We start from the raw sequence: 22,778 nt of genomic DNA on the forward strand, positions 1-22,778 counted from the left end.
GCTTAAAACTTAAAGGATCCTTTCAGGTCTTCTAATAAAATTTCCATTTATTCCAGATGGAAAACTTTAGACCTAAAGCTGTTAAGTGATGTGCCTAAACTGTGTTTTTTCTGCAGTAATCTGTTACTGATGCTTATTTAGCAGCTCTTTAGTGTTTGCACTTACATTTCATCAGTTTACACAAGATTTAATTGTATTCTATGATTTATAATGAAAATGTACAACTGAATTTATTAACAAGTACAACTAATATGAATAGTTTAGATGAGGGCATAGAAACATGAGAACTCAGTGTGTTTGTGATTATTAGTCAATTAAAATGGGTAGAGAGTATTGGCTCATTGGGACAGAAGTTAAGAGAGTTTCCAAAGTGTAGTGTTATTTGCTCAGATCTCTGCAGATAATTTTTAGGTTCTAAAAAGATGAAAGAAACAGAGTGATAATTCTTGGTTTTGGATTTTGGAACTCTGTATTTTCTTAACATACATCACCAACCTGTGAAACTAAAATCTTTTTAGGGACATTTGCCAGAAACAAGTAGATTGTATTCTCATGTATTGTTTGCCCAGAAAATTTTAGAATGGGAATGTAATTTTTCTCCTTTTGCTCCCTGGGGAAATACTGGTCCATAAGTTCCAACTGAAGAAAGATATAGATCTATAAATAGGATTAGCTCAGAAAGTTGTGGCAAGTATAATTTTAATTAGATCTACAAGGAGGGATAACATACCAGCAGTATTTCTTTGCTACAGAAGAGGAAAATAATAGATACAAAGAGGAATTTGAGTTTCCTCCAGGATAAGAAAGAAGATTAGGGTCCTTCCTTTAGTTATATTTGTTACTAAAATTAGACTTCTGTACACATAGGCTAGGGCCATGGAACATCTGGCTCTCAGCTGCATTTTGAACTCTGTGGGTTCTTGGCGGAAGGGGTTGAAGAAACAAGAGAATGGAGAGTTGGAGTGTGAAGTTTCTGGAACTACTGAAACTTTTACAGGGTATTTTATCTGCCGTACTAATTGTTAATGTGAAGGTGCCATTGATTATTCAGTCCACCCAAAATTCAGATGTGTGACTACTTGAAATAATGTTTTGCAGATATTGCACTTTTTCTGTTTTCTTAAAATAAAACTGGGCAGTATAAGTAAAAATTAAAAAGTATATAACTGCTTTAAATAATACCTAAGAAAATATAAAATGCTGAGATTTATATTTAAAGTGATATTTGATTTACACATCTGGAATTAAAAAATAATTTTTCCTACTTATACTGCCTTGTTAATAAAATTTGACCCATTTGTTTTATTCTTCCCCACTAATTGTAACTTGGATTAGTTCATATTACTTTCCTATCTGATAAATAATAGTATATTTGTTCTGATAAGTAAAGATCTATGTGTATAAGATTTAAATTACCTTAAAGATGTAAATACAATTGTAGTTAGAGTCTGGATATCCAAGTCACATATGAATACAACATTAATAAACTAAGACAATAAGCAAAGTTACTTTTCATCCAGACCAGTGTTTAAAGTAACAGTATATTTCAAAATGCTTGGTTAAACTTAATTTTAGAATCTAGCTATCCTTAAAGATTGATTAAAATATTATTACATGGTAGATTGCTTACTTGATTTTTCTTCATCCTTCACTGGAACTCTTTTTGTTACTTAAAACTATCTGCATTTCTATGTGTTTCAAAGGCATTGTTTATAAGCTTTTTTCATGATTAAAATAAGTCCTTTATATATAATTTTCATAATTAAGTTTTTAAACTTTCCTAGTATTGAATATGTGAATTCATTTTGTATTTTGGATAACAGTGGCCAAAAAAAATCTTAAAATTAATTTACAATTTCATTAAAAGACATTGATGAACGTTGATATAAGAAATGCATAGACCATGCACTTTAATAAATAACTTTGTTTTAACGTGACTTGACTGTCTAACCAGCCTTTTATTTTAGAAGCTATTATTTAAATTCTTTAAAAAATACATATTTTTTAATCCTCACCTGAGGATATTTTTTCCATTGATTTGTAGAGAGAATGAAAGAGAGAGGGAAAGACAGAGAGAAACATTGATGTGAGAGAAATACATCAACTGGTTGCTTCCTGCACGTGCCCTGACCAGGTCAGGAACCAGGGAGGATCCTACTACCAAGGTATGTGTCCTTGTTTGGAATCGAACCTGGGACCCTTTGTCTGCAGGCTGACACTCTATCCACTGAGCCAAACTGGCTAGGGCTAAATTCTTGAAATTAAAAGTTTTTTTTCCTATCCTTCTTTTCTCCCCCTGATTTGGTCCTTTCTTACTGGCCCATGACCTTCATAGTTATTACATTAGCCTGTACATTGTTTGCCTCAATAATTTGTTTCCCTCACTGACAGGAGTTATTTTAATTTGAGAAAATAATTATTGAGTGCCTACTATATGGAAGACACTACTATATGTTGGAATAGCTTTGTATTAAAAATGAGTAAAGCATAATTCTCACCCTACTTAAAGATCTGCTGTTATTTAATCTTTTTATTTTTAATACATAGCAAACAATCTCTTACATGTAACTCAGATTCCCAAATAATTGCAGGGGAAATGTGCTAGAAAACAAATGCAGTCTGTTCAGATTTTGAGAGACTTCAGATACTAGAGATACTAGAAGTGTGATTAAAGTACCTCATTATTTTCCTGAAAAAAGAAAAACACTTAAATATTTTTGTACACACACACATATCCTATATAATAAAAGGGTAATATAAAAATTGACCCTAGCCGAAACCGGTTTGGCTCAGTGGCTAGAGCGTCGGCCTGCGGACTGAGAGGTCCCGGGTTCGATTCCGGTCCAGGGCATGTACCTGGGTTGCAGGCACATCCCCAGTAGGAGATGTGCAGGAGGCAGCTGATCGATGTTTCTCTCTCATCGATGTTTCTAACTCTCTATCTCTCTCCCTTCCTCTCTGTGAAAAATCAATAAAATATATTTAAAAAAAAAAAAATAAAAAAAAAAATAAAAATTGACCCTAATGGCGGAATGAGCAGAAAGACCACTTGATCAGTCACTATGAGGCGCACTGACCACCTCTTGGTTTCTTTCCCTGGCAGGCTGGCTCCGATCGCCCTATGGCGAAAGGGGAACTGGGGGTGGGTAGTGGTAGGGGGCGGAGCTGGCTGCGGGCAGCTGGCAAATTTCATGCGCCGGGCCTCTATTGCACATATAAAATAATATGGACCATGGTATGTAACTTAAAAGTACCTATTTATTTAGCTTAGCATTAATTTTCTTTAATTGCCACTTAGGAAAGTTTAAGTTAATATTTTAGATGATGAAATGTAAAGCACATATTTTTCCCCCTAAGAAAATAGTGTTTTTGTGGATAGTTTTGCTCTTATAGTCAAATCTGTTCTGGGATTCATACTAGCATATTGTTTCTATTTTTAGGCTGTTGCCAGGCAGATTTAAAACTTCTCCTCTTATGGTTGCCCAATATCTAGCTTTCTGATTGGCTATAAGAGCTTGTTTTCTTTGGCCAACCACAGTGACTATGCAAATTGTCTTTCAGTTTCTGTTGCTGTGAGAGAACAGATAAGATGGCTGCAGGGGGCTCCATTTGGGGTATGTTTATTATTTTAAAGAAGATTTTCATTATTATGTAGTTATAAGCAAAAGTAGATTTCTTTCAAAATGGTGTTTTATTTTTTGAAATATGAAATCAAACTAAACAAGTTTTATAAAAGCTGAAAAATGAGTCTTATGTCCTATTTGATTAATTTTAATGGTGTGCAGTACATATTATGTACATGTGGGCATACATTGTTACCTTTTTTTATTTTTTTTATTTTATTGATTTTTACAGAGAGAAAGGGAGAGAGATAGAGAGTTAGAAACATCGATGAGAGAGAAACATCGATCAGCCGCCTCCTGCACATTTCCCACTGGGGATGTGCCCGCAACCCAGGTACATGCCCCCGACCGGAATCGAACCTGGGACCCTTCAGTCCACAGGCCGACGCTCTATCCACTGAGCCAAACCGGTTTCGGCAACATTGTTACCTTTTTTAGTAAATAAGCATCCTGACTCCCCAAAGAGAGGTTGTCCTTTGTGTGTAAACTTACTGTATGTGAACATGCCAGCATGTTTGTTTACAATTTTGTTGAAAATATTCTAGATTACTACCTTTGTTTTCTAAAAGAATCAGTTTTCTCATTTAAGAATTATGTTAGTTATATATGTATAATTCATCATTCTTTTAATGAATATTTACTAAGTATATACTACGTGCCACACTGTGTAGCTCATTAACAGAATACTTATTATTTTTTTGGTAAATGACCTCTGAAGCACATTATAATGATATCAACATATTTTAAGGTGTTTTATGAAAACAAAACTTTAGATACTTAATGTATTAATCTTATAATAGGTACGTGATGAGATGTGCCAAAGTGTTTGATTAAACAATACATAAATATAAGTATTAAAGTCCACTTATGGTAATTATTTCTAAAGAGATACATCTAAAGTACTAGCAAATGTGGTATATGGTGGCCACATACATCATATGAAGCAATATTGTAAAATGTGACTAAGCCTTATGTAACTCCAGAAAGTTTAGTGAGTGTATCTCATTTTAAAATAAATTTATCAACATTAATTACATATGAAGCCTTTGGTTACAGTACCAGTTTATAATAGAAGAGAATGCTTCTATTTCACTTAAGATTGTCTAGTGCTTCTGGTAAAAAATAGTTATTTCCATTTTCTGTGTGTAGAAGATGTTATTAATATAGGTACATGGAGGGTTCATCTGCACCATTGCTCAGTGCTGTTTTTTGGTTGATAAAATTTGTTGTGTGTGTGTGTTTTAAATCCTCACCTGAGTATATTTTTTCTATTGATTTTTAGACAGAGTGGAAGGTAGGGAAGAGACACACAGAGAGAAACATTGATTGGTTGCCTCCTGCATGCACCCTGACCCCAACCTGACCAGGACATGCTCTTGACTGAAATTGAATCTGGGACCCTTCAGCCTGAGGGCTGATGCTCCAACCACTGAGAAAACTGGCTAGGACTGTTGTGTTCATTTATGCGTATCTCATGCTCATTGCTACCCTCACATGAGATAAGCATATTATAGAATTATGTCCCATTTAGGACAGGAGAAATGAGGAACTGTTTCCTCTAAGATGAGCATATAGAAAACAATGCTGCTGTTATTTTATATGTATTCCTTTCATCACCATGAAAGCACAGGTGTACCTGTTGGCCTAGAAATGTAAACTCCCTAAAATATGAACTATTACTTGGCTCTCTGTGTATAGTTGTTTTGTCCATGTCAGAAGTGTGATCCAGTAAAGGGAAGTTAGGTTAAAAACAATTGAAAAGCAAAAAATACTCAACTGTTTTTCTGCTGTTACTTAAAAAAATCAAAAACAAACTCCAAACAAGTTTATTGAGATACTATACAACTCACCTGTTTAAAGTGTACAATTCAGTATGTTTTAAATATTTATTTATTCATTTATTTACTTTAGTGGTTTATAAACAATATTCAGTTGTTCATCACTACAGCTAACTTTAGAACACTAGAGGCCTACTGCACGAAAATTTGTGCAAGAGTAGGCCTTCCTTCCCCCGGCTGCCAGCACCGGCTTCCCTCCGGCACCTGGGACCCAGGCTTCCCTCCTCCAGCTGCCCGGAGGTACCCGGACCCAGGCTGGCTTCCCTCTGGCCCCAGTTTTATCAGGAAGGATGTCCATAATGACACCTGGAAAACATTTGGCCTAATTAGCATATTACCCTTTTATTATTATAGACTAGAGGCCTGTTGCAGAAAGATTCCTGCAAGAATAGAGCTTCCTGAGGCCGGAGCAAAGCAGAGAAGGGAGCGATGCCGGCCGCCTTCTCCGCTGCCTCAGCTACCTCCCTCCCTTTTCCGCCGCCTTGGCTCCCTCCCTCCCTTTGCCGCTGCCTCTCTCCCTGCCGTCTCCCTCCCTTCTCTGCTGTTTCGCTCCCTACCATCTCCGCTGCCTCGCTTCCTCCCATGTCCACCACTTCGCTTCCTCCCGTCTCCGCCGCCTCACTCTTTCCTGTCTCTGCTGCCTCAGCTCTGTTCCCTTCTCCGCCACTTCGCTCCCTTCTGCAGCGCTTGGCTTCCTTCTACGCTGTCTTCAGTCTTCACTCCATGCCTGTGTATGCAAATTAACCACCATCTTTGTTGGGTTAATTTGCATATCGCTCTCATTGGCTGGTGGGCAAAGTGGAGGGACAGTCAATTTGCATGTTTCCTTTTATTAGTGTAGATTTTTATTTAGCCTATAAAGAAACCCTGTACCCTTTAGCAGCTACTCTCCATTTCTTCTCCAACCCTCCAATTTAGGGCCTTCACTAATCTGCTTTCTGTTTTTATAGATTTGCTTTAGCAATTATATTAAATTATTTTCAAAGAGAGAAGAAAATTGTGGTGAATATGTAGTTTATTGCTTAACATCATACAGTTTATTGCTGATCAAATAGAACACCTGTTGGTAGCAAAGTTTAAAGGCAGAAATGCATAAGAAAGGGTGCTGGTGTTAATAAAAACAACTACATGTTGAATGGGGTGTCCTTACTAAGTTAAAATTATTATTTATTTAATGGAATGCATAATAGCAGCATGGCTATTGATGTATTCAGATCACTTGTAAAGTTAAATTTATATAAATTGTCACTTAAATGAGAAAAGAAAATGCCTTGATGTAGTGTCTGATATATAATTGCCCCTTGATAAGCATCAGATAAAAACATGGCCTTCTGTTACTTCACTCATTGTCAGCCTAGGTGGTATTGGCTTTTGGTAAGTGGGACAAACTAGAAGGTAGGGCCTTGATGAATAGCTAATTTTTCTAAGAGGATGTAATTTGATAAATGTATTTTAAAATTGCATTTTAAAAAATATGGTCAGTTAGTTTTAATTTGTTTGTATAACAGCATGATACCCAAAATACACCTGGAAAAGTGATTTTAAGGTATCTTGAAATTTTTTCATGTAGATTACCATGGTATTTCTCAAAACAAAGCAGTGAATACAACAAATTAACATAGTGACCATTCTAGTTTTGATGTAACCAAAATTTCAAGAGCATGATTTACTCCTGCTTTGTCCAGGGAATTGTTGGTAAAGCAGACTCATTTCCTTCATTGTAAATTTTAAAAAATTTAGTTAGGGGATATTCCATTCCACATTTTGATACCCAGATAATATTACTAGATTGATGACAGATTATTCGGTTATTTGAAGTGTCATGATCACTGAGTACTGAATTCGTTAGTGCCCTGGGTCCTCAAGTAAATATTGCCAGTGCTTTGTGATTGGGAGAGAGGACATCTAGAAAGCAAAAGAATCAGCATATGAAACAGAAGTAGTGAAAGTAGTGATAATGTTTTATGAATAGTTTTGGAAAAATAAGTATTAATAGATGATGAGATATCCAGTGTTTAAGATAAAAATTTTGAAAGTCTATATATGAAATTTGAGTAGATAAGTATCAAAGTGGATGAAACATTGTATTATCAGGTTCAGTAGTCTCACTAATGAGCAGTAAGCAATAATCAGGTTATTAACATTTATTGTGCAATACACTGATTATTCTTCATGATTTTATTTTCAGGATTGTTGTGAAATACTTAAAATTTAGGGATGCAAAATAAAATCACACAGTTCTCAACCTGAGCAATTAAAATTCTAGTAGCAGAGTTGTATTTCTAAGAGTATAGAAATTAGCATAAAGTGATTATTTATGAATAGGCCATGATTAGTCAGGTCTATTGACTAATATTTATTTAAGCCATTTAAGGAAAACTCAAAATTTAAATAAAATTATTTTTAGTACCCCTTTTAGAATAATGTTATATTAATGTCCGTTAACAATGTGAATGCAATTGGAGTGCTGTGTCAAAAATAGAAGTGTCAAATTCATTTAAGTGGTTTTGCTTAACATTTTGTAAGTTTTTGCTAAGTTTTATTTTTAAATTTACTTCACCAGGTATCCATAACTTTGAGTTAATATAGTGTTTGATGTTTGTGCGTTTTGAACCAACAGTCCTGGCACTCCCTATTGTTTTGTCAGTTAAGCTGTTTGGAAAGCAGTTGTATAGACCCTTGTTTATTTAATCAGGAAAATCCTGCTTTAGAGCGTTATTCAGACAATGAACTGAGGGTATGTTACAAATATGTTTCAGTTTCATTGTTCACGTACGTTTTCACATTTCATAATATTTGGATTCTTGATAAAGCACTTGCCCGCATCTGCTTCCCCTGTTGCTGGGCAAGGTTCTGCTGCATGTATTTGATTGGTTTTAGGCAACTACTGCTTTGAGCCAATCAGACAGTTAATTTCATGTCTCTCAGGACTGAAGCATTCAAGCAGCTGCTGATTTATTTTGCCTATGGGGAGATTAAATAAACTAAGAGTATGGCTGCAGCAAGTTCCCTCTTGGGTATGTTTTGAAAAATGACAAGGTTCATCTGTAACAGAAGGAGAAAAAATGAGATTTAAAAAACTTGTTTATTAAGAAAATTTGATAGGTAGTGAAGTTGAGAAAATATATTCTTTGAATGGATTTCCTATTTTTATTCTACAGTTGTGCTTTTAAAGGAATGTAGAATTTTGTAATAAAGAAAAAATTCCCCTCAATGTACATGAATGTTTACTCTCTAATCTACACCTTTGCTTTATTGCTTTCAAAGGGGAGAGCTCATATAACCTTTTTGCAACCTGCTGTGAAAGGCAGTTAAGGAGAAAAGGATGTAGTAATTGTACTTACAATACAATATAGGTTGTTAAGAAATAGATATCCATAGTTCAGTAGACAACAATACATTATATTGCTATCCATAATAAACCTTTGGGTCCAGAATACTATTGATTTTTGGAATTGACAATCTTTAACAATAGCAATAGGTGGGTATGAAAACAATCTTGTGTTATTTAGGTTTAAGGGTTCGCTGGATTTTTAGTTAAAAATGTTTTATAAATAATAGTGACTGGATTTTTAAAAAGAAATTTACATTTGAATTTTGCAGATTCTAATCTGTTGTGTAAAAAAGTATGTTCTTGTTATATATGTCCATGTTTGACTCATTCCCCAGGTAGGGAATTGATTTGTATTTCTGGAAACATGCCTGGACATTTAAATGAAGATAAATTAAAATAGCATTAAAGGTGTAAATCTTATTTACGTATAGGGTATGTTTAATGTTTTTTATATGTATTTAGGATTTTATGCAGTTATGTTCTAGATTACTTATATCAGACAAAGAAAAAGAACCTTACCGAAATATTGCAGGTCCAGGTTTTAACTATGTTTCTCTGACCTTATTGTCTGTCTCCTGTTGCTGGGCAGGAATCAGAATGCTGGTTACTGATTGGCTGAATTAGTGAGCAGCTCTTGAACAGCCACTTAAATTTTTGAGCTTTCTGAGCAGGCAGATTGTAGGCTAAGACAGAACAGCTTTTGGAAAGACTTCTCTTTCTTGTTTCATAGCTGTGATCTCTTTGCTAGAAAGTACAGTGAAAGGAGTGGGTGGAGGGGGATGAAGCAGAGAAGAAAATAATGTTTTCACTTAAAGAAGAAGAGGCTCATTGGGCTTTCCTTAAAAATAATTTACCCTAAAATTGAAAAATAATTCCAAGATATAGAGACTTATTTGCAGGTAACACACCTTTCTTGGTTATTTGAATATAAATTCCTTTGGTAAAGGGGAAACTTTTGTTAATGCTGTACAAAAATATTTTGTTAGTAATAATATTTCCCCAGAGTTCTTGAATCTAAATATATAAAGACTTAAAAAACATTTTTAAAAATTATTTTCTTTATGGAAATATATTTACCTTAAAAATATTTTTTTGACTAACTTCCTCATAAAAGAATGTTTTCAGCAGAAAGTTCATCACATTTTACACATTTATATCTAGATATGGCAGACATTTTGTACTGTAAAATATAAATGCTTTTTTTTGGGAAAATGAATTACAGGCATGTGAGAACTTCATGGTTGTAGTGTTGCCACCTAAAAAAGGTAGTATTTCTTTTGTAGAATAGTTTTGTGAATGGCATCTGTTACAGATGACGGTACTTAAAATGATCCTTAAAAATGTTTTGTTCTGGTAATACAGCCATGGAAACTTATTTGCAGATAACACACCCTTTTCTAATGTGTGTCTTTCTTAAATATATTTTGCTTATGCAAAATAGATTTTTAAAAACATGCTGATTGGTTTGCATGGATATGGCTGAACTAGTTTGAACTGGTTGTTCATGCTACTTCCTTATTGCTTTGTCTGTTTTTCATTGTACTTAGAACCCATGAAGTATCTGGTAAATGGCTGTAGTGTGCTCCCTTGTGGGTATAGATGGTAGTTATTCTGTAATTCTTTGTACAGTACTTTATTATTTCTGAATTGAATGGCAATTTTGTAGATAAAACCAGCTTGCTTGTATTGTATTTATTTTTATTAAATGTTATTTTGTGGTGGCAGTTTATTAAATGTTATTTGGGGCTGATGTTTGCATGTTGGATTTTCTAATTAATATATAAAATAAAAATATTTAAGAGAAATTTGTCTCAGGTTGTCTAGTTTATGCCTTAAAACATTCTGAATATACATAGACAATTATGATTGTATTTTTTGAATTGTTTACATCATTCTAAGTGCTTAATGTATAGAATCTCATTTAATTATCACCACAACTTCTGTTGCAGGTACAGTTATTTCCTTTTTAAAGAAATATATGTTAGTAATTTTTTTGCAGAGAGGAAGGGATAGAGAGTTAGAAACATCGATGAGAGAGAAATATTGATCAGCTGCCTTCTGCACACCTACTGGGGAGGTGTGCCTGCAACCAAGGTACATGCCCTTAACCAGTATCAAACCTGGGACCTTTCAGTCCGCAGGTCGATGCTCTATCCACTGAGCCAAACCGGTTAGGACTGATATTCCCTTTTTAAGGTAGCTGAAACTAAAAATGGAAATGTTAGGTAACTTACCCTATGTCACATAAGTACACGGGAGAACTGGAGTTCAAATCCATGTTTCTGTCTATGGAACCTGTTATGGTTACTAAAAATTATGAAAATATACTTTTTTAGAGGAATGCTTGCTTTTAATGCAACTAGTAATAACTGCCAACTATTCCTATAACAGCTGAGAAATGTGGATATTACGAGGTCCAAGTCCAAAAGAATTGCCGTTTAGTATTTGAAAATATTTAAAGGATAATTATACTTCTATTTAAATGTATTTCTTTTGTATCTTTGGAGTCAGCAGAGAAAAGTGACTACAAAATTTGCATTGTATCATCTTTACAAAAAATTTTCAGTTAGCATGAGTTTGGAATGGATGGGGGGGAAACTTGAAATTTAAATTTTAGACTGCAATTAATAATCCTTAAAATAGTGCCTATAATAATTTTGCGTTGAAGTTTCTGCTTGGTTGTACGATACTTTTTTAAAAATAGTTTTACTCAGTTCCATAATTTAAATTAAAAGGCTAGCAAGCTAAGAAATGTATAAGTAATTTCTTTTTAAAAAATATAGTTTATTGATTTTTTTACAGAGAGGAAGGGAGAGGGATAGAGAGTTAGAAACATTGATGAGAGAGAAACATCGATCAGCTGCCTCTTGCACACCCCCCATTGGGGATGTTGCCTGCAACCAAGGTACATGCCCTTGACCGGAATCGAACCTGGGACCTTTCAGTCCGCAGGCTGACGCTTCATCCACTGAGCCAAACCGGTCAGGGCAGTAATTTTCTTAACGTGACAGGATAGATGCATAATGTATCACAATCTAGAAGTACTATGACAAGTGGTAGATTCTCAAGCAGTACTGACCTCCAGCGCTAGGCCATTGTTTGATGACTTGCAGCTAAAGGGAACAATGTAATACTGGGGAACATACCTATAATTGAACAAGTTGGGTTTATTATTTGTTGCAGTGACAGAGAATGCTTACCAGGGGAAACTGTGAGGCACATTAGTAAGAGGGTGCTAAAAGAAATTCTAGTATAGGATTTGGTCATAGATTGGGTTATTTTGGGGAAGGTTTGAGGAACTAGAACCTCATTCTGTATTGGGTGCTGTCAGAATGTGGGGGCTATTCTATGCTTGGATATCTCAATAAGTCTTATCTATAGTGAGGACAGACTACAGTGAGGATAAAGCTGCAATTGATAAAGAGGTAGCCATTACTTGTTTTTTAGAGAGGGAGATGGTTGATATTTTATGGGTTGCATTGTGACCTTACCTAATTTGAATGTAGGGATGGTTTTATGTCCAACAGGAAAACAATATGACTTAGTCGTAAGCATCAAGTCAGTGTATAGTAACGTAAGGCTTGCCTGTGAGCCTCAGATGAGTTCCGATACCTCAGAGGCTGCTTTATTCCCTTCTCCAGCCAAGGCAAGTGTTCCTACCATCATTCCTACTGGGTAGTAGAATGTGAAAGCGTTATCCTTGCTCCTTGTACATTTTAGTCCTTAAAGGACTTTTGTTTTATTCAACTGTAGACTGGTGACTGTCTTTCTCTGGGACCAAATCTGTTGCCCTCTTTTGCTTGCCTTACCGAACTGGCCCGAAATACTGAGAAAGAGCATCCTTGTCTTGGTTCTGATCTTATTTCACAATTAAGTATGATTTCTGTAGTTTTTTTTTTTTTAACAGATATCCTTTATTATATTTGAGTTGTTTCCTTCTATTAAGTTTCCTGAGAGTTTTAATTATGAGTCAGTGTTGAATTTTGTCAAATGAATGAATATTCTCTATCTGTTGAGATCTTTTGTTTATTTCACACTCTATTCTGTTTATGTGATGAATCACATTGCTTTTCCCTCCTTCAATAACAGAAATTTAGTGTCTCACAGTTTTGGATACTAGAAGTGTGAAATCAAGGTGTCAGCAGGGCCATATTCTCTCTGAAGGCGCTAAGGAAGGATCTGTTCCAGACCTTTCTTCTAGTTGTGGCTTGTGGCAGCCTAACTTTAATCATCACATGGTGTTCTTGCTTTGTGTGCGCCTCTGTACCAGTCCTATTGGATTAGGACCCATTGTAATGACATTATTTTAATTTGATTATCTCTGCAAAGACCCTATCCCAAATAAGGACACATTCTGAGGTATTAGGCCTTAGGGCTCTAATTTTTATCAAGTGAACACCTGGTTGGGCCTGAAAAAGAAAGCCATAATGCTTTATGACTCACTTGTAATCTGTACCGCTTGATTTTTGAATATGAAACCAACCTTATATTTTTTAATGAGCTTCACAGGGTCATAATGTGTTACTTTTTAAAGGAATATACTTCTAAATAACTCACTGATGAAAGAAGTGACAATAGAAATTAGAATATACTGTAACGGAACAACAATGAAAATATAACACATCCAAATGTGGGATGTAGCTAAAGCAGTGCTTAGGGGGCAATTTATAGCTTTACATACATACTTTAAAAAAAGGAATGGGCTTTAGGGTCGGTAGGTCGCCGCTGTCACAGGTGTGCCCTGGGGTTGCCTCTCGCTGCCGTGCGGTCCCTGCAGCTGCGCCTCCTGCCTGGGACCCGGCTCATCCGGTCTCCTTGCCCTCCTCCCCTTAACCATCCCGGGTTTCTGCCGTCGGGGTCCCGGGCCGGGCTAATGATGCCAGAGAACGGAGTGGAGCGCTCGGACCGGGCGGCTGAGCTAGTAGGGACGGCTGCAGCCTTGGCGGTGGCCACGGCCGCCCAGGCAAGTGGCGGCCCCGACCCAGGAGCCGCATCAGCCTCCCTCGGACCGCACCTGAGTGGGCTAGGCTGGCCGCAGGTGAAGCGGCTGGACGTGCTCCTGAGCGAGCCAATCCCCATTCACAGGCGCGGCAACTTTCCAACGCTGAGCGTGCAGCCCCGGCAGATCGTGCAGGTCGTCCGCAGCAGCCTAGAAGAACAGGGACTGCGTGTGCATGGTGTGCGGCTACACGGCTCAGCTGCCAGCCACGTGCTGCACCCTGAGAATGGCTTGGGCTATAAGGACCTAGACTTAGTGTTCCGCGTGGACCTGCGCAGCGAGGCATCCTTCCAGCTGACCAAGGAGGTGGTGCTGGCCTGCCTGCTGGACTTCCTGCCTGCTGGACTTCCTGCCTGCTGGCGTGAGCCGGGCCAAGATCACGCCACTGACACTCAAGGAGGCCTACGTGCAGAAGCTGGTGAAAGTGTGCACAGACACGGACCGCTGGAGCCTCATCTCGCTGTCCAACAAGAGAGGCAAGAACATGGAGCTCAAATTTGTGGACTCAATCAGGCGCCAGTTCGAGTTCAGCGTAGACTCCTTCCAGATCATGCTGGACTCCCTGCTGCTCTTCGGCCAGTGCTCATCCACGCCCATGTCTGAGGCCTTCCATCCAACGGTGACGGGCGAGAGCCTGTATGGGGACGTCAACGAAGCCCTGGAGCACCTGCGGCACAGAGTCATCGCCACACACAACCCTGAAGAGATCCGCGGTGGCGGCCTCCTCAAGTACTGCCACCTCCTGGTGCGTGGCTTCTGGCCACAGCCCAGCACCGACGTGCGCGCCCTGCCACGTTACATGTGCTCCCGGTTCTTCATTGACTTCCCGGACCTGGTGGAGCAGCAGCGCACCCTGGAGCGCCACCTGGAGGCCCACTTCAGCGGGGAGACTCAGCCCGCCGCTACGCCTGCCTGGTGACACTACATCAGGTGGTCAACGAGAGCACTGTGTGCCTCATGAGCCATGAGCGTCGCCAGACACTGGACCTCATCGCCACCATGGCACTCCAGGCTCTGGCTGAGCAGGGCCCAGCTGCTGCCGCTGCCCTGGCCTGGCGCCATCCAGGCCCTGATGGGGCTGTGCCTGCCACTTTCAATTACTACGTGACCCCTGTGCAGCCTCTGCTGGCCTGGGCCCACTCCTGCTATCCCACCTGGCTGCCTTGTAACTGACTGAGACCCTGGTTAGGAGAGACTGGGTCTCCCCCGATGTAGTGGGGCCTCAAGGCCTGTGTGGAGGGCATGACCAGAGATAGGCAGCCTGTGCCAGGTGGCCCAGCACTGCTCCAGGGTTGGGCCTTCGACTAACAGACCAGACTCCCTGAGTGAGGCCTCTGTGGGCTTACGGCCAAGCTGGGGTTCTTTGCTTATTGCAGCACACTTTTAGACTAACATGATTGTGGGGTGCAGGAGCTGTTTGTCTTGGGGGTTAATTGCCTTTAGGAGACAAAGCATGTTTGGGGTGTTAGTCTCAATGGCCATCATCGTGGTTTGATTTCTATGGCCTAAGAAGGGTCTTTTTGGCTAGGGCCAGCCTATAGTGAGCCCAGCAGCCCCAAGGGTCTGCAGCCCACACAGTGGCTAAAATATGGTGCATTATGGGAACTAGTCACTTTGGGTCAGGTTGGGCCACTCACAGGCCTAGTAGTCCAACCTGGCTAATCACTGGGGAGGGAAAGGGAGGCATGAGACGGATACCTGGAGAGGGATATGTTTGGCCCAGTCCCCTAACACTCCTAACTTGAACAGTCAAGGTATGTGGTGGACAGGACCAAGTGGCCTGGGGTAGGACACAGCCCAAGACCCTTCCAGGGTGTTGCTCCCTTCCCCCATGTCACGAGGAGCCCTCCTGCCTGGGAGCTTGTTCTTAGGAGGGTACAGGGCCCAAATTGGCCACAGTCAAGTGTTCCCACCCCACTGGTCTGGTTACAGGGTCCTCAATTGGTGGAGGAGAACCATGCCCCACCTCTGCACTCTTAACACCTGCCAATAAAAATTGTCTACACTGAAAAAAAAAAAAAAAAAGGAATGATCGAAAGTAATGGTTAATGTTTAACCTGTTGAGGAACTGCCAAACTGTTTTCTAAGACAGCTGCACCATTTTACAACTTTGTGTGAGTTTATCACCATTGTATGAGAGTTCCAATTTGTCCACATCCTGTTTTTCTCTTTAATTATAGTCATTACTAGCAGCCAAGTGCACGGATTCATGCACTTTGAAAGGAAATTAAATAGAAATATTTTAATATCGCTATTCACCCTTTCTCTATAATAGAAGTGTCAGAGATGAAAGAAAATTACTAAAATGCATATGAAAATAATATATAAATTGGTTAATAAATAAACAATAGCAACATGATATAACAACAAAGACATGATATAAAAACAAAAACATGATGTAAAAACAACATTGATAAAAACAGTGACTGATAAATTGATTAAACTTATTCTATTATCTCCCTGTATATGATATTAAGAGTAAAAACACTTTCAGAGTGCTTGACTAATTTACCTTGTGATAAAGTATTTACAACTTTTACTATAATCTCAACAAAAACAACTAAATTCATGATCGACAATGACAGATCGAAGCACACGTGTGCAATTTGGCACAAGCGAGAGCTTTATATGTATTGTGCATGCACGAGTCAGTGTTTATTTTTAAATTGCCAGTGTGTGTCATATGTAGCGGATGGTCGGACGGATGCACCGTTAGTCACTTAGCCTTTTATATATAGACTAGAGGCTTAGTGTATGAAATTTGTGCATGGGTATGGTCCCTAGGCCCGGCCTGCGATTGAAGCACGAGCATCTGGTGTGGAAGGACAGGTCTCAGCTGACCTCTGGGCCGTGGGCAGCACCTGCGCCTCCGGGTCTCCACGTGCCCCCCTCCACCTGAGTCACAGCGCCCGAGTCCCCATGCGGAGATGCGGTGAGTGCGGTCGGACACTGCGGCTGGGGCACAGTGTGGGCTTCTGGGCCACCCAGCAGCACTGCATGGAAACCGGGCAGGCAGCATACTCTCTTCCGGCCAGCCTCCCAGACCAACTCCTGCATGAACCCATGGGGAGCCCTACCAGCCCCTGTGGTCCCGGCAGCTGTGGCCTGGCTCACTCAGAAGATGGTGTGTGGGGGCGGGCTCTTCGTGGGTGCCCAGCACCTGAGCCATGAAACTTCCCTGGGGGCATGAGCCCTGGTATCCTGGGGAAGGGTAGCAGGAGGAGTGAGAGCGAGCTTGGCAGACATCCCGCATTCTCACCACACCTTCATCCCTGTCACCCCCGCCCCCAGTTAGCTGGCGAGAGGTCACAGCCCCCTGCTCGGGCACTACGGGAGGTTGGTCATTGCCACCCACCCCCAGTTCCCCATCCCAGCCTGGGGCTCAGCCCCGATTGGGCGATCAGGGCCTGCCAGCCGCTGGTCACCATCTGTGGGTCGATCAGCTCCCTCAATGCCTGGGAGCCAGGCGGAAGCCCCGCCCCCTCTGCCACTGCTGGTCGCCGTCTGTGGGGTGATTGAGTCCCTGCTTTCACCCACCTTGGCCTGGCGCCGCCTGCTCACCTGCTCCACCATCCTGCAGTGGTCCCACTCTCGTCGGGACCCATTGGGGCCAGTAGTGCCTCCACTGCCGCCCGCTGCCAGCATCACGTTGCTGACGACTGCCATGTTCCACGTCGTCCCCGGTGGTCAGCGCACGTCATAGTGAGTGGTCGAACTCCTGGTCGAACAATTTGCCTATTAGGCTTTTATTATATAGGACTAGAGGCCTGGTGCACAAAAATATGTGCCCATGAGGGGGGTCCCTCAGCCCGGCCTGTACCCTCTCGCAATCTGGGACCCCTTGGGGGATGTCCGCCTGCTGGCTTAGGCCCGCTCCCCAGGGGACCGGGCCTAAGCTAGCAGTCAGACATCCCTCTGGCAGCCCAGGAGCCCTCGGGGGACCAGGCCTAAGCTGCAGTCGGACATCCTTAGCACTGCTGAGGAGGTGGGAGAGGCTCCCACCATCACTGCTGTGCTGGCAGCCGTCAGCCTGGCTTGTGGCTGAGCATAGCTCCCCCTGTGGGAGCGCACTGACCACCAGGGGGCAGCTCCTGCATTGAGTCTCTGCCCCCTGGTGGTCAGTGTGTGTCCTAGTGACCAGTCATTCCCAGTTGTTCTGCTGTTAGGGTCAATTTGCATATTACCCTTTTATTCTATGCCTGGTGCATGGGTGGGGGCTGGCTGGTTTGCCCTGAAGGGTGTCCCGGATCAGGGTGGGGGGTCCCACTGGGGTGCCTGGCCAGCCTGGGTGAGGGGCTGAGGGCCGTTTTCAGACTGGCCACACCCCTTTCAGGGAGTGGGGTCCTGGTGGGGTACCTGGCCAGCCTGGGTGAGTGGCTGATGGCTGTTTGCAGGCTGGCCACAGCCCCTTCAGGGTGAGGGTTCCTGCTGGGGTGCCTGGCCAGCCTGGGTGAGGGCCTGAAGGCTGTTTGCAGGCTTGTCAAGCCCCCCCAGCAGGGTGTGGCCAGCCTGGGTGAGGGACTGATGGCTGTTTGCAGGCTGGCCACAGCCCCCAGCCACCCAAGCTCCCAGTGGAGGCTGACTGGAAGCAGGTATCTGGGGTTTATTTATCTTCTCTCATTGAAACTTTATTGCCTTTAGCAGAGGCCACAGCCAGCTAGGGCAGGTTGGGAAGCTTGGCTTCTTCCATCGCCGGAGCAACCAAGCCTCCTGCTTGCTCCAGCTCCGTGGCTGCCAGTTGCCATCTTGGTTGGGTTAATTTGCATATAGTCACTCTGATTGCCTGGTGGGCATGGCTTGGGGTGTAGCTAAGGTATGGTCAATTTGCATGTTTCTCTTTTATTAGATTAGATAGTTTTCATTTCTCTGGTGACTAATGATGTTAAGCCTCTTTTAATGTTCCTTATTCTCTATTGCCTTACTGGCTATTTGAGTATCTTTTAGAGCAATGTCGAGTTTTTTGCCCATTTAAAAATTTTTGTTGTTATTCAGCTGTAACAGCATTTTATATTTTCTAAATGCAAGTTATCATATCAAATACATTATTTGCAAATATATGATTTGCAGATATTTCCCTCTATTGTATAAGTTGCTTTTTCACTTTCTTAATGGCAGTCTCTTATTGCTATATTTTTAGCAATATAGCAATCTAGATATGCTTGGTTGTAAATACAATCTTATGTGTTTCTTAAATTTCCCTCCATTGTTTCTTATCTCTATACCTCTTTCCCATTCCCCTATTGTTTTCACTCTCTTACAGTTTTCTTTTTCTTTCTCCGTCTACTTTTTTTACTTCCATCTACTTTCTTAAGCTTATATTTACCATCGGACTTTCTAAACCCATTAGCTTACTGAGAATGAAAACTAGAAGTTAGTCAACTTTTTTCTAATACTTCCAGTAATTGATCTTCTGTGGACTGTACCTGTTCTCAATGTTATACTATACAAATCTAATAAATATAAAAATTAATATGCAGCAAGGATTATTTTGCTTTCTATAGATCATTATTTCAAAAGTACATGAAGTGATGCTTATAAGATCAATTTGCAGTGAGTCTATAATTAGGTAGCTTCTGTTTCAATTAAAAATAATTTATTGTAGAGAGTATTACAGATGTCTCCCTCCCATTGCCCTGCTCAACCTGGTTCTGCCACAGGCCTCACCATCGTATTGTCTCACCACCGTATTATTTGTGTCCATAGGTAATGCATATACATTCTTTGGTTAATCTCCCCTGCCACCTACCCCACCCCACCTCTTTCTCTCTGAGATTCTGCTGGGAGCCGGTCCATCCTTGCTGTTTCAAGGGACCTGGCATATATGGCATACTGTTCTTAAAATGTTTGCTCACCTTCGTGGCACTATGTTTTAACCAAGGTCACCTCTCTGAGAAAGGTTGTTTCCCCAGGTAGGGATTTTCCCCTGAAGTTAGGGAGGGAATAAAACCCCTTAACTAAGTGCCAGGCGGGTAATTAATCACTTTAACTACGAACAATCATGCTTAAGCTACATAATCTTTACTCCCTGGAATGGAGATAAGAAACGCCCTAAGCTTTGGAATAGAGATTGATAGGATTGGAATCAACTGGTATAAATACAGACACCAGGACACAGAACCTAGACACAGAACCTAGACACAGAACCCACACAGAACCTAGAGACAGAACCTAGCGAGAGAACCTGGCTGAAGAACCTAGAGACTGAACCTGGCTACAGAACCTGGATAGAACATGGCAAGAGAACCTGACTAGAACCTGGTGACTGAACCTGGCTGGAGAACCTGGGCAGAACCTGGCTGGAGAACCTAGCGAGGGAACATGGACACAGAACCTGGCTGGAGATCCTAACCAGAACTCCGCTGGAGATCCTGACCAGAACTTGGCTAGAGATCCTGGCTAGCCTGCTGATCAACTGAACGCTGTCTCTGTGTCATTACTTCTTCGCCGACTCCATCCACACCTTCGGGGACCCCTGGACCTGCTGGGGTTGGACCCCAGCATCATTCGTCATTCAGTTTCATGTTTCCATGCCTCTGGTTCTATTTTATTAATCAGTTTATTTTGTTAATTTGATTCCTTGTTCGTCTATTTTGACTTTTAGATTCAATTGTTGATAGGTATGTTTTTATTGTTCATATTTTTGTTCTTGTTCTTTTTTCTCCACTTCGTAAAGAATACATTTCAACATTTCATGAATTACTAGTTTGGTGATGATGAACCCCTTAGCTTTTTTTTGCCTGTGAAGTTCTTTATCTGACCTACAATTCTAAATAATAGATTTGCTGGGTAGAGTAATCTTGGTTGTAGGTCCTTGATTTTAATCATGTGAATATTTCTTGTCACACCTTTCTGGCCTGCAAAGTTTCTATTGAGAATTCAGCAGACATTCATATGGGTCAGGGGTAGGCAAACTTTTTGACTGGAGGGCCACAATGGGTTCTTTTTTTTTTAAATTAAATCTTTATTCAGATTATTACATTTGTTACTCTTTTTTCCCCCCATAACTCCCCTCCTCCCAGTTCCCGCCCCACCCTCCGCCCTCACTCCCCACCCACTGTCCTCATCCATAGGTGCACGATTTTTGTCCAGTCTCTTCCCGCATCTCCCACACCCCTTTCCCCCCCCAAGAATAGTCCATTCCCTTTCTATGTCTCTGATTTTATTATGATCACCAGATTATTTATTCACTTGATTCTTAGATTCACTTGTTGATAGATGCATATTTGTTGTTCATAATTTGTATCTTTACCTTTTTCTTCCTCTTCCTCTTCTTAAAGGATACCTTTCAGCATTTCATATAATCCTGGTTTGGTGGTGATGAACTCCTTTAGCTTTTCCTTATCTGTGAAGCTCTTTATCTGACCTTCAGTTCTGAATGATAGCTTTGCTGGATAAAGTAATCTTGGTTGTAGGTTCTTGGAATTCATCACTTTGAATATTTCTTGCCACTCCCTTCTGGCCTGCAAAGTTTCTGTTGAGAAATCAGCTGACAGTCGTATGGGTATTCCCTTGTAGGTAACTGAGTTTCTTTCTCTTGCTGTTTTTAAGATTCTCTCTTTATCTTTTGCTCTTGGCATTTTAATTATGATGTGTCTTGGTGTGGTCCTCTTTGGATTCCTTTTGTTTGGGGTTCTCCGTGCTTCTTGGACCTGTAAGTCCATTTCTTTCACCAGGTGGGGGAAGTTTTCTGTCATTATTTCTTCAAATAGGTTTTCAATATCTTGCTCTCTCTCATCTTCTGGCACCCCTATAATTCTGATGTTGGTGCGCTTGAAGCTGTCCCAGAGGCTCCTTACACTATCCTCGCATTTTTGGATTCTTTTTTCATTTTGCTTTTCCGGTTGGGTGTTTTTTGCTTCCTCGCATTTCAAATCATTGACTTTATTCTTGCGCTCCTCTGGTCTGCTGTCGGGAGTCTGTATAATATTCGTTATTTCAGTCCGTGTGTGCTTAATTTCTAGTTGGTTCCCCAACATAACATCGAGGGTCTCATTAGTTTTCTTGTAGATCTGATTAAGTTTATCGGCGGCTTCTAAACAGTTCTTGAGAGACCTTAAAAGTGTGGTTCTGAACTCTATATCTTCCATTGACAGTTTTGTCCTGTTTCTTTGTCTCCGCATTTTGTTATGCTTCCTTGGTGCACCCCCTAGTGGTCTTTGTTCGCAGTCTTATAGTTAAACCTTGATTGTTGTAGCTAATACTAGGGAGGGTTTGACCTCCAGGCCAAGTGGCTATGAGAATCAGCTGTATCAGCAGTGAGAGAACTTCTGTCCTCTAGGGAGGTGCTAATCTAGCCTTTGCCTGAGGCTATCCGGCAAATGGCTCTGTGCAGGGCTTGGGCGGGGCGGGTCGAACAGGATCAACAGCGTGGGTCGGAGAGAGCAGTCCTGTCCCCAGGGGCTCTGCCTCTCTGAGTCCCAGCACCCGCTGCAAAGCTCGGAGAGAAAGCTGCACTCGCTCTGACCGAAGCCAGACAGTCCCACTTCTCCTGCTTGAGTCTGGGTCCCTAAAGACTTGCCTGTATCTGGAGCTCAGAGTCTGCTACTCCCTCCCGATTGAAAACGCCAACTGCGCCCTCCGCCGCCAGCCCGCTCCGCACCTCAGAATTTGACTTCAGCCCTGCGCCTCCTCTGAGTGTCCGTATGGGTTTCTCTTTCCTCCTAGTTGTAGGACTTCCACTCAGCCAGCGTTCCTGTGGTTCTGGGTGATGTCCGTTCTGTCTTTTAGTTTCACTTTTGAAGTAGTTGTTCAAAGCAGCAAGCTCCGGCGTTAACCTATGCCGCCATCTTGGTTCTCTAGTTTCACACAATGGGTTCTTAAACTGGACCGGAGGGTCGGAACAAAAGCATGGATGGAGTGTTTGTGTGAACTAATATAAATTCAAAGTAAACATCATTACATAAAAGGGTACGGTCTTTTTTTTTTTTTTTTTAGTTTTATTCATTTCAAACAGGTCAGATCCGGCCTGCGGGCCGTAGTTTGCC

General features: G+C 41.2%; 2 protein-coding genes across 5 annotated transcripts in view; both read left to right on the top strand.

Annotated features, from left to right (window-relative positions):
- Positions 1–22,778, top strand: part of ATF7IP (activating transcription factor 7 interacting protein) — a 126,673-nt gene that overhangs the window by 36,195 nt on the left and 67,700 nt on the right. The window lies entirely within an intron of this gene.
- Positions 13,521–15,800, top strand: LOC132227321 (terminal nucleotidyltransferase 5B-like). Its single transcript, XM_059682257.1, is given in 3 exon segments — positions 13,521–14,112; positions 14,114–14,678; positions 14,681–15,800. Coding segments are annotated over 3 exon segments (1,296 nt in total). The 5' UTR covers positions 13,521–13,668; the 3' UTR covers positions 14,968–15,800.

The sequence above is a fragment of the Myotis daubentonii genome, chromosome 2 (genome assembly GCF_963259705.1).
Source record: "Myotis daubentonii chromosome 2, mMyoDau2.1, whole genome shotgun sequence".
Taxonomy (NCBI): Eukaryota; Metazoa; Chordata; class Mammalia; order Chiroptera; family Vespertilionidae; genus Myotis; species Myotis daubentonii.